Source organism: Pyrus communis, chromosome 10 (genome assembly GCF_041283825.1).
Source record: "Pyrus communis isolate YQ-2024b chromosome 10, ASM4128382v1, whole genome shotgun sequence".
Lineage (NCBI taxonomy): Eukaryota > Viridiplantae > Streptophyta > Magnoliopsida > Rosales > Rosaceae > Pyrus > Pyrus communis.
The window spans coordinates 3217905-3233661 of record NC_142574.1 but is presented as its reverse complement, the minus strand read 5'-3'; the positions used below and the strand labels follow the sequence as shown (position 1 = coordinate 3233661).

The 15757-nt window shown below is 35.4% G+C and overlaps 1 protein-coding gene across 3 annotated transcripts; it reads left to right on the top strand.

Annotated features, from left to right (window-relative positions):
- The first annotated feature begins 774 nt into the window (after window positions 1-774).
- Window positions 775-15251, top strand: LOC137727788 (disease resistance protein RPP2A). 3 transcript variants are annotated; one of them, XM_068466608.2, is made up of 12 exons: window positions 775-1357; window positions 2296-2358; window positions 5167-5682; window positions 6193-7288; window positions 7976-8254; window positions 8371-9198; window positions 9379-9875; window positions 10379-11450; window positions 11875-12147; window positions 12265-13041; window positions 13310-13789; window positions 14626-15251. In XM_068466608.2, the coding sequence occupies exons 3-12, from the start codon at window positions 5219-5221 to the stop codon at window positions 15082-15084; spliced, it is 6225 nt and encodes a 2074-aa protein (XP_068322709.2). In that variant the 5' UTR covers window positions 775-1357; window positions 2296-2358; window positions 5167-5218; the 3' UTR covers window positions 15085-15251. The 3 variants fall into 3 exon arrangements, with proteins under 3 accessions (XP_068322709.2, XP_068322707.2, XP_088534490.1); XM_068466606.2 differs by having other exon boundaries at window positions 12262-13041; XM_088678364.1 differs by lacking the exon at window positions 2296-2358 and having other exon boundaries at window positions 790-1357.
- The last annotated feature ends 506 nt before the right edge of the window (window positions 15252-15757 follow it).

Below are 15757 nucleotides of genomic sequence, written 5' to 3'. Positions count from 1 at the left end.
GGGGCTCATACGGCGTTGATAACATAACTGTCACAAGGAGAAAGAGGAAGTCTATGATGAAGGCGGCAATGCGGACAAGTAGCTTTGGGCTTTAAAACTGAAAGCAATTATTGGATTTGAAATCCTAGAGGTTGAGGTGATATTTTATTGGTGGTGGTTATATATACTTCTACTCTCAAATTTATTAAAATCCTTCTTCATTAAAATCTTTGCAAATCTTTGGAACTTTCACTACATCTAAACTTGTGTGGACTTTTTAAAAATCATAAACGACTACCTCTAAATTTAGATGTATTCTCTAAAACCCATTAAAATCTGAATTTGAATACATTATAATTTCAAAACCTTTTAAAATAATCATTTAAAATCCTAATTAACTACCCTAAATTTTAAACTTTATTAAAATCTTATCAAATCTTAATTTGATTGCACTCTTGTTAGTATATGTATACTAAAAGGAGTATGATTATCTACTCTCCTATTCTCATCTCCTTCCATCCTCTCCTCTCACACATTACTTTGTCTTATTATCTTTATAAAAAAATCAATATAAAATATTAACGTTGCTTAACTGTGACCGTTCAAATATGAGGGGATGGAAGGGTAAAGAGATTAGGAGGGTAGAAAATCTCTTCCATACTAAAAAAGAGAATCAAGATAAATACACTGTTCCTTTCTACAGTGTGTTGTCGGTTTTACGCATTCTTTTTTTGTTACTGTTCATTATACAGTGCAATTCCGTTTTTACCCCTTTTTTTGGTTCTTTGGGCGTTTATTTCATCCCTGCCTGGAATTGCAGGAGTTCCAGAGAGTTCTTTGTTATTTTATTCTCACCAATTCGTTGCTTCCTCCTCCACCGCATAATTCTAGCTCTGCTGCCAATCCAAACCGAAAACTGCTCCTATCCAAATTTTCTCGCGCTTTCATTCCTTCCTCCTCCGCTGCGAATCGAAACCATAAATTTCTCATCCAAATCAATTTCGGTTCCCTCAAATCCCTAGAACCCCTAAACCCAATTTTCTCCGGATCGTTCCTTAATTCAGCGGCAAACACAAAACCCTTTTCTGTTGCTACGAACATGAGGATGCGGCCGAGATTTCTTACACCTTATTCTACCACTATTGTGATGTTTTCCACCCCAAGTTTGTGTTGATTTGATTTCTAAGCCTCCCCAAAACTTCACCTGGAAAAATTTGCACACCAACTGGTCTTTTAAATTGCTGTTGGGAGATTTTATCTCTATAACCTACGGATTATTGTGATTTAATCCCTAAAACTTCTGTGATTTTTCCGACCCGTATTCGAAGATTTCGGCGACGGCGTTGAGGTTGTCTCAACCTATTCCTCATCGCGTCAGGTACCTTATAGACTTATTGCATGTAAAGATACAAATTTGTGATTTAAAATAATTGAGTTTTAGTAAATTATTATTATTTTTTGAACAAAAAGTATTAGTAAATTATTAGTTTAAATATCTGGGTTTGGAGAATTATTCATTGAATTTATGGGTTCTTTGGTGTAATTTTATCTGAGATTCAGTAATTTCTTATAAGTTTTGTAGAATTCTTCGATTAAATTTCTGGGTTTGGTAGTGGTGTTTTATTTTGTGTGCATTTGAATGAATCTGGTAATTGGATTTTGGATTTTTTGAGTGCTTATATCCGAACTCTCTCTCCCTTCATTTTCCATCAACCTTTCTACTCAAATACTGTCGAAAGTGAGAATTTGTGGAAGGGGAAAATATTTGTTGTTAGGGAAAAGCTATATTGTTGTTAAAGATTGGAAAGAGCTGAAATAGTTGAAATGTGTTTGCTTTCAATTTATCTCAGTTTTATCCGGTGTAAACACTCACTTCTCTGGCTCTATTTTTTTGTTTGTTTTTCTGGGTTTTGGCAAAAAAGTGGTAATTGTAGATTTTGATATTGAAGGGAAAATGATAAAAAGGGCTGAAAGAAATTTTTATAATGATTGAGGGTTTTGTGTGACTGTATTAGTGTTCAGTTGAATACCCAAGAGACCAAAAGGGGATTAGTGATGTTCTATCTGAATTGCAGTTCATTAGGGACATTTTGATTAAGTAGAAGAAGGAATAGCTTATGAGAATTCGTCTTAATTTTAGATCCAACTCAACACTAAACCCAACGGAAACCACTGAATATATATGCTTTCTTATCAATTTTTTCCAAAGTTTTTCGTTTTCATTCTTCTCTACTGTTGTAATAATTTTATTGTCCCAGGATTGTGTTAATTTTTTCACTGCAACTTTGTATGATTTCTGATCATTTCATTTCTTAGATTCAAAATTTGTGAGGATGTTGGACCCAAAGAAGAAGATATCCATCAGTTGATAAGGAAAAGGTGAAATCCATTAATTTAATAACATTATTATCTGAGAAATTTTTTTATGACTAGCATTAAATGTGTTTTAAGATTTTTTTGAAAGTGTTTAAAAAGAGAAAAAATAATATTTAATAAATAAATGATTGAATCATATTATTGCTATCGTATTGTGAGGTTAAGCTTGCACTCCTACCTCTTAGTGTAGATAATATCGTTTGTTAAAAAAAAAAAATCATTTGACAACTAATTTAATCATATTATTATTCGTCTGCGAATTTTTTTTTTTATAGCGGCATTATATGCCTCTTAAGATGTTTTGAACTTGTTTAAAAATAAAAAAAATAGGTAAACTACGAAAAACTACCTTAACTATTGGTGTCACAATACTTTCATATCTTATCTTTTAAAATTGATAATGTCATACCTCATCTTTAGTATGTTATACCTTTCGTTACTTGATCGTTTATTTTTCAGTTAAATACTGACATGATTTGATTCGAAGCTTATTTTTTATTAAAAAAATTATTAAAAATTAAAAACAAAAATGTTTAATATTTTTTAAATATTAAAATAATAATAAAAAGGAAAAAAAAGAAAAACCCTCATTTCGTCCTTCCCCTCCCCCTCCTCTCTTCTCTTTCCTCTCTTCTCCTCATCTTTATCTTCTTTTCCCACCTGCAAATCCCAACAAAAAAAAAAAAAAAAAATTCAATTTGTCTTCCTTCGCTCCCACACTATTCTCCCTCCTGCAACCCCCAAAAAAAAAAAAAAAAAACCTAGATCCTATTGATGTGAAGATGAATGTGCAGAGAAGGTGGAGGATGGGTGCAGAAGAGGACGTGAAGAATGGATGAGAGCGGTGGATTTGGAGTTTGATAGGTTTTCAAATATTTTTTTTTTTTTTGTCCTTTTTTTCCTCTTTTTCTTCCTTTCGCAAGGGAGTTGACGGTTTTCAAAATTTTTTTTTCCTCCTCCGCCTTCTTCTTCCGCAGGGGGTTGACGGGTTTTAAAAAATTATTTGTTTTTTTCCTTCCTTTTCCCTTCTTCTTCTTCCGCGCGGGGGTGGGGGGGGGGAGATTTTTTTTTTCTTTCTCCTCCTTCTTGTTCTTCCGCAGGTGGGGAGAAGAAAATGAAGATAGGGAGAAGAGAGAGGAGAAAGGGAAGGACGAACTGATGTTTTTTTTTCTTTTTTTTTTGTCAACTTTTTATTATTATTTTAATATTTAAAGAATATTAATTTTTTTTTTAGTTTTTAATAATATTTTAATAATTTTTTAATAGAAAATGGACTTCAAATCAAGACACGTCAGCATTTAATTGTAAAGTAAACGTAAAGTAGCGGAAGGTATAATATTGAACTAAATTCTAAAGATGAGGTATGAAAGTGTCGTGACACCAATAGTTAAGGTAGTTTTTTGTACTTTACTCTAAAAAAATTGAGTCACATAATTGCTGTAAGGCACTAATTAAAAAAAAAAAAAAAAGCACAACAAAATTAATTTAAAAAAAAAGCATTGTTAAAATGATGAAAATGCCCTTGTCTTATTTGATGCATTATTTTGGAATGCTTTTGAATTTTTTTGTCTTGGGGTTTTTGTGTCTAAATATTTTTGTTGAAGTTTAGTGACATCAAAATTACTATTCATTTTTCTATTAGTTTTATTAGTTTTATATATGGATTTATTTATTTATTTATACTCCCTGCAACATATAAAAAAATCAACTGTGTTGTCATACTTTTTTGATTTAGCTTTGAGTTATGATTTATGGTATTGTAATGGGTTTGTTCTCATAATTCATGTCAAGGCATTTGACTCTGGTGGTTCCATGTTTGAAGTCAGGAAAACTCATATGTTGCTTTTGCAGTTTGATTAGCAGTTGCTAATTAGAATTGGCTAATTCTTCTTCATATAAATATTTAGCAAGTGTATGATGAGACCAATTAGAATTAGTCAGCTTATGGATCTGTTAACATGTTTAAGTGGTAGTTATTAAACTCAAAAGATTTTTGGTAAAGAGAAGAGTGAAATACTGAGGAACGAATGAAAGTTGGGACATGGAAAAACAAGATATTTTCCTATTTATTGTGTATTATATCTATATGAACATCTTAATTCCAAACTTTTGCTATGTAATATATTCTACAAGCACCTATCTTTTGTTCCATATTGAACACAAGTGTGAGAATAGATTTTCATAATTTCACACGTTGAAAACAATTTTAAAACCAGAAACAATTTTAAAACTAGCGGCATTGCGTGCAGGCATGTGTTGCTTGTACTAAACTAGATAACGATTGAGACGATGTAGCACCATTAACATACCTTTTGTCTTCTTTTTTTTGGGATAGAAAAAGCATTCATTAAAAGAGAAAAGCCCCTTGGGTGACAACTGTTATTTTTTTTTATGGAAATGCGGCTGTTATTTTGTTTTTAACAAACATTTGGTTTAATCTTTTAGTACTATGTTTAGTGATATTCTTTTTTACTTCTAAGTGAAAGATTTTAAATTTGATTTTTGTCAAAAGCAATTTGGCAACAATACTGTGGAAGCTTATTGTAAAATTTGGTCTACACCCACGCTCTGGTAGTGATAGCGGTAGTGATAGACGCTATCGTGTGTTAAAAAAACATATAATTGGTTTGTTAAAAAAGCAAACATTTGGTTTTAAAAAAAATAATATTTTCTTCCTTGCTGAGCACTTTTGTACCGTTGGATCAAAAGCAAAAATGGGTGGATGGATCTTATCGTAATTGAGTCATTACTTGCCCGTTCCGACTTTTCTTTTCGGAGTTTTGAGTTTACTTTTCCTTTACGGTTGTGTAGATCTCAAGTTTGCTCTGTGCTGCCTGCCAACAAATCCCTGGAGTAAGAATTGATGGATTCATCCTCCAAAGAGGATTGCAAGTACGACGTGTACTTGAGTTCTGGAGGTGAAGACATACGCAGGACCTTCACGGGCCACCTTTACTGTTCATTAAAACATCACCGATTCAACGTCTTCATGTACGATTACAAACTAGAAAAGAGTAATGGAGGTATACCAGAACATCCGATTCAAGAAATCGAAAGGTCTAAGGTTGCCGTCGTCGTAATCTCAAGCGGGTATCTGATGTCCGAGTGGTGTCTCGAGGAGCTGGTGAAGATCATGGAGTGCGGAAAAAGACTGGGTCAAATGTTTTTTCCAATTTTATATGATGTTGATCCCTTAGATGTCTGGGAGCACGTTGATAGTTTAATGCAGAAGTTTCAGAAGGTTAAGGGTGAAAAGATGCTTCATTGGATAGACGCTCTTTATGAAGCTGTAAGTTTGGCCGAATTAAATTTGAGGAAGACTGACGGGTAAACTTTTTATTTTCTTTATTTATGTGCTTTAAATTTCCGGTCCCTTTTTTTTCATTTATTTATTTATAATGATTAAATCAGGCTTATAAGTTTTAAAGTTAGTTTGATATTTTTAATTTTTACTTTCAGTTTTGAGTTTTAAAGAAAAACTGTAAAACAAAAAATGAAGCTTGTTGTTATGGTTTTTTTCAGTTTTCACAATTTGGCATTCAGTTTTTATTTTTTGTTTTCAGTTCTCATTTTTCTGAAAGTTGAAAGTTGTTAAGAAATACGATTTTAGTTTTCAAAAAAGTGAAAACAAAAACTGAAAACCGAAAACGAAATGGTTATTAAACTGCCCCTTAAGTTTTCACTTTTGCTTTGCTGAATTTTAACAACCAAGATTTGAGTTTAAGAAATTGTAATGGTATCCGGAGATTTTGACTCATCAAATTTTGAAAGATTAATGTAATCTTGAAGTTGCATAATAAATGTTTTACTTTTGCTTTGTTCAATTTTAACCACCAGGCATGAAGGAAGCTTTATCAGGAACGTTATTGCTCAGATCGCTCGAAAACTGAGCTGCACCACATGCTCAGAGGTAGCCACCAGCCTAGTGGGAATAGATTCTCGTGTTCGAGAAATTAGTAAGCATTTAGATGTTGGAGGATCAAATGATGTTCGCATAATTGGAATTTTGGGTATGTGCGGACTGGGTAAGACAACAGTTGCACAAGCTGTTTTCGACAAACATCATCATAGTTTTGATGGTGCAAGTTTCCTTCAAAATGTGAGGGAAAAGAAACTGGTTGATTTGCAAGAACAACTTCTTTCTGATATCTTGAAACCGGCCTACATAGTGATAAGTTCTATAGCTGAAGGGACCGAGGAGATAGAACAAATGTTACGCAAGAGAAGTGTACTTGTCGTAATTGATGGTGTAGACAGTGTAGAACAATTAGATACTTTGGCAATAAAACCTGACTCCTTTGGTCTAGGGAGCAGAATTATTATAACATCAAGAAGTGAACATTTGCTAAAGATACTTGATGTGGATAAGATTTGTACTCTACCAGCAATGAATGAAAGAAGAGCTCTTGAGCTACTTAGTTGGCATGCCTTTGGAAAGAATTATCCTAATGAAGAGTATGTTGAACTCTCAAGAAAAGCTGTTGGCTACTGTGGAGGTTTGCCACTAGCACTTGAAGCCTTAGGTTCTTATCTACGTACAAAAAGCACAAGCGAATGGGAAACTGTACTGGATAAATGGAAAAGATCACAGCCTTATGGGGTAATTCACAGAAGACTTGAAATAAGCTATGAAGGGCTAACTGATGATGACGTGAAGGCTATATTCCTTGATATCTCTTGTTTCTTTACTGGAATGAACAAGGACTATGTCATGACAGTACTGGATGGCTGTCAGTTTTATCCAGAAATAGGAATTCAAGAACTCCAAGATCAATGCCTTGTAACTGTTGATAAAGAAGGCAATCTCATGATGCATGATTTGATTCAAGGCATGGGCAGAGAAATTGTGTGTGCAGAATCCCCTGACAATCCTGGAAAATGTAGTAGATTGTGGCATAATGAAGATATAACAGACGTATTGACAAAACAATCTGTGAGTACTTTCTGCAATTAAATTTGATTTTAAATGCACATACTAATGTAGCAGAGAAAGGAACCTGTAAGAGACAACAAAGGAGCCGATTGTATTGAATTTTCTCAAATTAAATAGCAGAATCAACATGTCCTGCTCTTCTTAAGTGCAATTTGTTAAATATGATACCTGTAACAGAAGCTTGCTAAAGATGCCTAACTAATGTAGACAGTTGTAAAGGACAACTCTATGGTTATTATCCAGACATATGTGCACATTATAGTAGATATATATATAGGGGTGTGATATCCACACACCCCTTTTTACTTCTCTCACACTCTTTTAATTTTCGGCCGTCGGATCGGATGAATTGAAGAAGATCAAAGGACAGAAATTAACAAGGGGTGTGAGAGAAGTAAAAAGGGGTGTGTGGATAGCACACCCTTATATATATAAGTACATAGCGTAGATATATATATATATATATATATATATATATATAAGCACATCCTAGTAGATATATAATAAAAATTGCCTATGAGAGGTCCCATGTTCTATATTGTCTAATTGTCTACCTCTCATGTGGTTCATCCATCCAATTCAGGGCTTTGTGGTTCTGATGTATGAATTAATCATCTTTTCCCGTGCCAATAACCCTTTTCTTTGTTTTTTTTATTATTTTAACTTTTAATTATTTATATGTAATAGGGAACGGAAGACGTTGAAGGACTCGCTTTAGATGTGCAAGAGTCTGATGAGCATAGCTTCAGTTCAGACTCATTTAGAAACATGCAGAGTCTGCGATTGCTCAAACTCAATAACATAAAGCTCACTGGAAGTTACCACAATCTTTCCAAAGAGTTAAGATGGTTGTGTTGGCATGGATTTCCTCTGGAGGTCATACCAAAAGATTTTGATCAACCAAACCTGGTTGCTATTGACCTGAGCTATAGCAAACTCATACGAGTTTGGGAGGATTCTGATTTGGTATGATATGGCCTCAACCAAATTATTTATTCTTTCTTCCAAGTTTTATAAACATGAACTCCTTGCTTCCTCTTTTCCGTTTGTATTTATTTTGGTTTTTTTCTTTTGTCTAACAGTTGCTCGAGAAGTTGAAGCTTCTTAATCTCAGTCATTCCCATAACCTGGCACAAACACCAGACTTTTCAAAACTCCCAAATCTCGAGGAATTGATTTTGAATGATTGTGAGAGTTTGTCCGAGGTTCATTCATCCATTGGGAATCTTAAAAGGCTTACTTTGGTAAATCTTGAAGGCTGCAAAAAGCTCAAGGATCTCCCACTGAATTTCTTTAATTCCAAGTCTATTGAAACTCTTCTTCTTAACGGCTGTTCAAGATTTGAAGACTTGGCTGAAGGCTTGGGAAAGAGTTACCATAAGACAGCAGATGGCTCACCTATAAGACAAATACTAAAGTTGAGATTTTCATCTCAGTATGGAGTGAAAGAGTCACTATCAACTAGTCTTTTGCCCCTTTCTTTTCATGGCTTAAACTCTTTACGGAAATTAGATCTTGGATGCTGCTCTTTAACCGATGATGAAATCCCGAATGATCTTGGGAGTCTAATTTCTTTAGAAGATTTAGATCTTCGAAAAAATAGCTTTTGTATCCTACCAAGTCTCATTGGTCTTTCTACGCTTGAAACATTGTGTTTAGATGATTGCACAAACCTACATTCAATCCCAGATTTACCAAGAAGTTTGAAAGTCTTGCGAGCGGGTTTGTGCACTGCATTAGAAAAATTGCCAGATTTTTCAGAATTGTGGAATATGAGAGAGTTGTATCTAAGTCATTCCTGCAAACTCACCGAGATTCAGGGCTTGCATATGTCATTAAACTCGATGACAAGAATTCATATGGAAGGGTGCATCAATCTCACTGCTAATTTTAGGAAGTACATCCTTCAGGTCTCTCTCTCTCTCTCTCTCTCTCTCTCTCTCTCTCTCTCTCTCTCTCTCTCTCTCTCTAGCCTGTTCTCTTTCTCGTTCTACCACACACACCGAAGCACTTGTATAAGACACCATATATATGACACATGCATGCATAACAATGTATTGTTGTTACAAATCTGGCTCTACATGGTACAGGGATGGACTTCTTGTGGATATGGTGGCATTTTTCTCAACGGAAATTATATTCCTGACTGGTTTGATTTTGTCAAGGGTGATCCGGTCAGTATTCACATACCTCAAATTGTTGGTCGCAATTTTAGCGGGTTGACTCTCTGCTGCATATACTCTTCAAAGACACAACGTGAAGGTCCTCTCGGCATTATCGTTAGCAATAAAACCAAGCGTACTGCTTTGCTCGCCCGGATAACATATGCCTCGGTGCCAACTTCCTGTACACTTGATGACCATTATCTTTGGCAGGGGCATATATCGAACTATGTGCTAAGTTTGCAAGGAGGGGACAAGGTCGATATAGTTGTAATGCCTGTTGAAACTGCAGATGCTTCTGTGAGAGTGAAGAAAATAGGGGTTAATCTAGTATGGGACGAAGAGATGAAGGAAAATATGCATGATTCAGACTTTAATCTCTATGATTTTGGCCTACATCCGGATTGGTTCTTGGGAGCTGATGGGTACTTTCTTATCTCTTTTTTCCTTTCCCGTAATTTGTATTTTTTTCCCCGGTCCATTTTTTTATACACAAGTATGCAGTACCTTAGTTCCTTCTTACAGAAGTTATTAATTGGCGACATAATGTATTGGTCTATTTAACTCTCATATTTATCAAATGTCAACAAACAATGAACTTATATAACTACAGCTTAGGGTATTTGATTTTACACATTGCAATGTAGAGCTTCCAGACTCTTCCATGAGAAATCTGTGTTATTTATGGTCAGATATTGAGCTAACCACATGAATCAAATATTTGATTTTACACATTTATGCATATATAAATATAAGTTCCGAAGTTCATAATGCTTTAATGGTTTTTGAAGATTTTGATTTGGGCTTTCAAATCTTCCACTCCCAAGCTTTGTAGTCATAGTGAGTAAGATATTAGTTCAATTTAACTGTGCCATTTTTTAAGTGGATCTTACTTTTGCTGAATTTTGAATTGAATTTTACCTACCAGGTATGAAGGATTCAGTACTAGAGAACTGAAGAACAATTACTTGGACGTAGCCGTACACCCAGTTGGAATAGATTCTCGTGTGCAAGAAATCAGTAATTATTTAGATGTTGGAGGATCAAATGATGTCCGTATCATTGGAATCTGGGGTATGGGCGGACTGGGTAAAACAACGGTTGCAAAAGTAATTTTCAACAAATATCAGCACATGTTTGATGGTACAAGTTTTCTTCCAAATGTGAGAAAAGTTAAGGAACTGGTTGATTCACAAAACAAACTTCTTTCTGATATCTTGAGATCGGGAAACATGAAGGTTAGTAGTATCTATGAAGGGACCGAGGAGATTAAAAGAAGACTTGGCAACAAAAGAGTACTTGTTATAGTAGATGACGTAGACCGCGATGAACAGTTATATGCATTAGCTCTATGGCATGACTCATTTGGTCCAGGAAGTAGAATTATTGTAACAACAAGGGATCAACATTTGCTAAAGATACTTAACGTGGAGGCGATATGTCCTTTGCAAGAAATGAATAAAGAAGAAGCTCTTGAGCTATTTAGTTGGCATGCCTTTAGAAAGAATTATCCTAATAAATTGTACGTTAAGCTCTCAAGAGAAGCTGTTGACTGCTGTGGAGGTTTGCCACTAGCACTTGAAGTCTTAGGTTCTTATCTACGTTCAACAAGCACAAGTGGATGGGGAACTATACTGGATGAATGGAAAAGCTCACAGCCTTATAGGGTAATTCTGGAAAATATTAAGACAAGCTATGATAGGCTAAATGATGACCTGGTGAAGGATTTATTCCTGGATATAGGCTGTTTCTTTATTGGAATGAACAAGAACTATGTCACGACAATATTGGATGGCTGTGACTTATATCCAGAAAAAGGAATTCGAGAACTCCAAGATCAATGCCTTGTAACTGTTGATACACAAGGCAATCTGATGATGCATAACTTGATTCGAGACATGGCCAGAGAAATCGTACATGCACAATGCCCTGACCATCCTGGAGAACGTAGTAGATTGTGGTATGATATGGATGTCATGGACATATTGGTGGAACAATCTGTAAGTACTTCGGCAATCAAATCTCATGTTAAATATGAACTTCATTAAGGGATAACTATATGCCACCTATTATTTCAATAATTAACTTTTAAAATTAAAAACGCCAAACCCAACCAGTAGATGCTGAAGCAGTTACCACTCACCCCTCCAACCCTCCACCCATATTTTTCCTTTTTTAAATTCAGAAATAGAAGTCCAAAACAATATTAAAGGCACACGCGTGTGCCAAGGGTTTAGTAATACGGAGAGTAAGACCGTGTAACCGATGCCGACTGAGATACCTAATTAATTTGGTAAAATGTAAATCACAACTGAATTCTTGATCATGCATCTAATTCATTGCTTTCTTCATGTGTATAAATTCTCTTGTCACGTGAAAATAAATTTTGTCTTACTTTGTTCCTTTTTTCTTTTCCTTGAATAGGGAACTGTGGCAATTGAAGGACTTGCTTTAGTTACGTCTTTTAATTCAAGGTTCAGTACAGAAGCATTTAGAAGGATGCGGAATCTAAGATTGCTCAAACTCAGTAACACAGAGCTCACTGGAAGTTACAACAATTTTTCCAAAGAGTTAAGATGGTTGTGTTGGCATGGATTTCCTCTGGAGGTCATACCTTTAGATTTCGATCAGCCAAACCTAGTTGCTGTTGACCTGAGCCGTAGCAAACTCAAACGAGTTTGGGAGGATACTGACGTGGTATGATACGATCTCAAACAAATTATTAATTATTTTCTTCAGCTTCTGTGAATACCAATATCTTGCTTTCTCTCTTGTATTTGAATTTTTATTTTGTTATCTATTTTTTCTTAGCAGCTGCTCATGAATCTGAAAATCATCAATCTCAGTCATTCCCATGACCTAACAGAATCACCAGATCTTTCCAAAGTCCCAAATCTTGAAAAACTGATATTGGTAAACTGTACAAAATTGTCTCAGATTCACCCATCCATTGGGCATCTTGAAAGACTTTCGTTGGTAAATCTTGAAAACTGCAAAAAGCTTCAGTATCTTCCACGGGATTTCTATAAGTCAAGGTCAGTTGAGACTCTTATTCTTAAAGGCTGTTCAGGTTTAAAAATGCTGGATGACAGCTTAGGGGGGATGGTATCATTGACAACACTTCAAGCATGCGATACAAGGGTAAGGCAAGTACCATCTTCAATAGTAGGATTGAAGAACCTGACATTTTTAGGCCTTAGAAACTGCTGGTTAACTGATGATGCAATCCCTAAGGATCTTGGGAGTCTATTTTCTTTAGAAATATTGGAGCTTGATGGCAATTCGTTTCATATCCTACCGAGCCTCAGTGGACTCTCCAAGCTTAAAATGTTAGATTTGAGTTCTTGCATGCGTCTTCGTGAAATCCCAGATTTACCAACAAATTTGGAAATCTTGAGAGCGAATGAGTGCTTTTCACTTAGAAAAATGCCAAATTTTTCGGAAATGTCGAGTATGGTTGAACTGCATCTGGATCTCTCCCCCATACTCACTGAGATTCTAGGCTTGCATGAGTCGTTAAACACTATGAGAAGGATTCATATGGAAGGCTGCTCCAATCTCACTGCTGCTTTTAGGAAGAACATCATACAGGTCTCTCTCTCTCTCTCTCTCTCACGCACACACAAACATGCACACATACACGCGTAAGACATGCATGTACTAGAATATATTACTTATGCATAAGAATGACGTGTACATGCTGAGTTTTAGGAAGAACATCCTACAGATCTCTCTCTGAGAGCTGTATTCTCTTGCTCTTTCTATCACACGCCCACAGAGGCACTGTACATGACACACGCATGCATAATTAAGACTTTTGCTTCTACAAATTAATCTGGCTTTACATGGTATGCTCTAGGGATTGACTTCTTTCAGACATGGTGGCATTATTTTTCTCAATGGAGTTTATGATATTCCAGAGTGGTTCCAGGTTGTTGGTATTCATGAGTCCAATGATGTTCGTTTTAAAGTGCCCCAATATTTGGGTCGTAATTTTAGAGGATTGACTCTGTGCTGTGTTTTCAAGAGGAATTGTCCTGGATTTACTGTTACAAATATTACCAAGGGTAAGGCTTTGCACATCCCGGGAGAATCTAGATCCATTTTCACTGGTAGTGTACTCCGTTTGCAAAGTGTATTATCACATGATGTACTCCGTTTGCAAAGTGGGGACGAAGTCTCGATTTCTGCAGTTACGACAACATTGGATGGCTATAGTTGGATGGGGGGATTGATGAAAACAGGAGTTAATCTTGTCTGGGATGATGGTGATGGCGGTGACGCATACTCTAGCAAGGACGAGATTGTTGCCGTACCAAGCAATACTACATCTGACGAGGTTTGTACTTCCGAAATTATTAGAGTTATATCTTATATTTGCCAAATTTTAGCACCTAAGTTTAGGGCATGTTTGGTATTTAACTTGAATCCAACTTTTTAAACTCAAAAACAATTTTCAAGTTTTAGGCCTTAAAAACTTGTTTGGTATAACTATTTTCAAAAACTGAATTCAAAACTAACTTAAAAATATAGTTTATTCTCCAAAAACACAAAAAGTGAGTTTTTAAACTTAAACTTTTTTTTTTCTCTCCCTCCTCCCCTCTCACTCCAAATCTATCTCTTTTCTTCTCTCGCCCCCTTCTTTTTTTTTCGATCATTTTCGTCTCTCCTTCAATCCGTTTTCTTCATTCTCTTGGTTCTTTCTCTCATTCCTTTTCCTCTCTATCTCCTTCGATCCTCTCTTCTTTCTCTTTCATCCAATCATCTTACTTGGTTTCCTCCTCTCTTCTCTTTCTCTCTCGACCCTTCTTTTTGGATTTCTTTGTTCAGTTTGAGTTGTAAAATTTAAAATTTTTAATTCGCATCCCAGACAAGTTTTTGATTCTTAAAGAAAATTGTTTTTAAGAAAAGTTCTTAAGAACTGTTTTAGTTATTTTTACTTTTTGTCCTGTTTTTATTTTTGATTTTCTATATAATTAAACTTCTTTAAATTAATAGCCTCGAGACCCAGGAAGACTATTATTTAGCAAAATATTAAATAAACGATAAATTAAAATTTTATTAATTTATCAACGTATTTTGTATTTTATTAAATACTATAAATTGTATTTAGTTTCTTATCTCAAAGATGTAAAGAAATCAACAATTAACCATAGTTGTATACTTTTTTTCTAGACTCTTCCATCTCCCTCATTCCACGCGGACAGTTGTCCGCCCATGGCTTCCGATCTCAAAATGCGTGGGAAGGAGGCGTCCATCTATGACCCCTTGGAGTTGGCCGTAGCATCTGTCAAACCAAAGTACAGGCTTGAATTCTACCAGAAGCTAGAAGAAGTGGTCGTGACTATATTCGCCAAGGGCATACCAGCCAAAGACGTTAATGTTGAGTTTGGAGAACAAATACTAAGTGTTAGCATTGATGTTGCTGGTGAAGATACATATTATTTTGAGCCTCGCTTATTTGGAAAGATAATACCTGAAAAGTGCAGATTTGACGTTCTGTCCACCGAAGTTGAAATTCGCCTGGCTAAAGCTGAACCATCACACTGGACATCTCTTGAATTCGGCAAGGACAACTCTGTTCCGCTAATGGACTGGCAAGGACAACTCTATTCAGGACTGGACATCTCTTGAATTCAGGAAGTACAACCCTGTTGCACCAAGGCGTAAAGGAAAAAAAAAATTTGGCAAAAATTGAGGGTATTTTTGTCATTTTATCCTTATTTAATGCAGAATTTGTATGAAGTGACCAAAATGATTGATTGTGAACAAATTCAGATATCGATTTTATCGATTTTAAATATCATAGATGTAAATCACCACATCAAAAATGTCATGCCCCAAACTGTTAGCGAAGGGCATGAACTCTGGACTACCACTAAAGTAAACAATCAGTCACCTTAAGCTTAATGGAGTCTGAAAAATTCTTTCAGTACTCACTCGACCAGAAAACCTTACATAACTGTTTCAATAATCACTAGACCAGAAAACCTTACGCCTAGCTCCACATGAGCTATTACAATTCTTCTATCAAATCTCATTTTTCTCTATTGAAACATTATTAGTTTTCTCTCGTAAACTTAAGAAAGCCCTCTCACGCTCCACTAATAATTTTTATGATATTATCATTTTCATGCACTATTACTGATAAAAATTGAGATTTCACCATAAAACTAATTAACAATATGTTATATAGGGAATAGTCCCCCATCTTATAGGCCCTTGTATGGATTGTTTCCTCACCAATGTGGGACTGTCTTCACATTCTCACACGCCCCCTCACCTGTGGCGAATTTTCAAGCCTAAC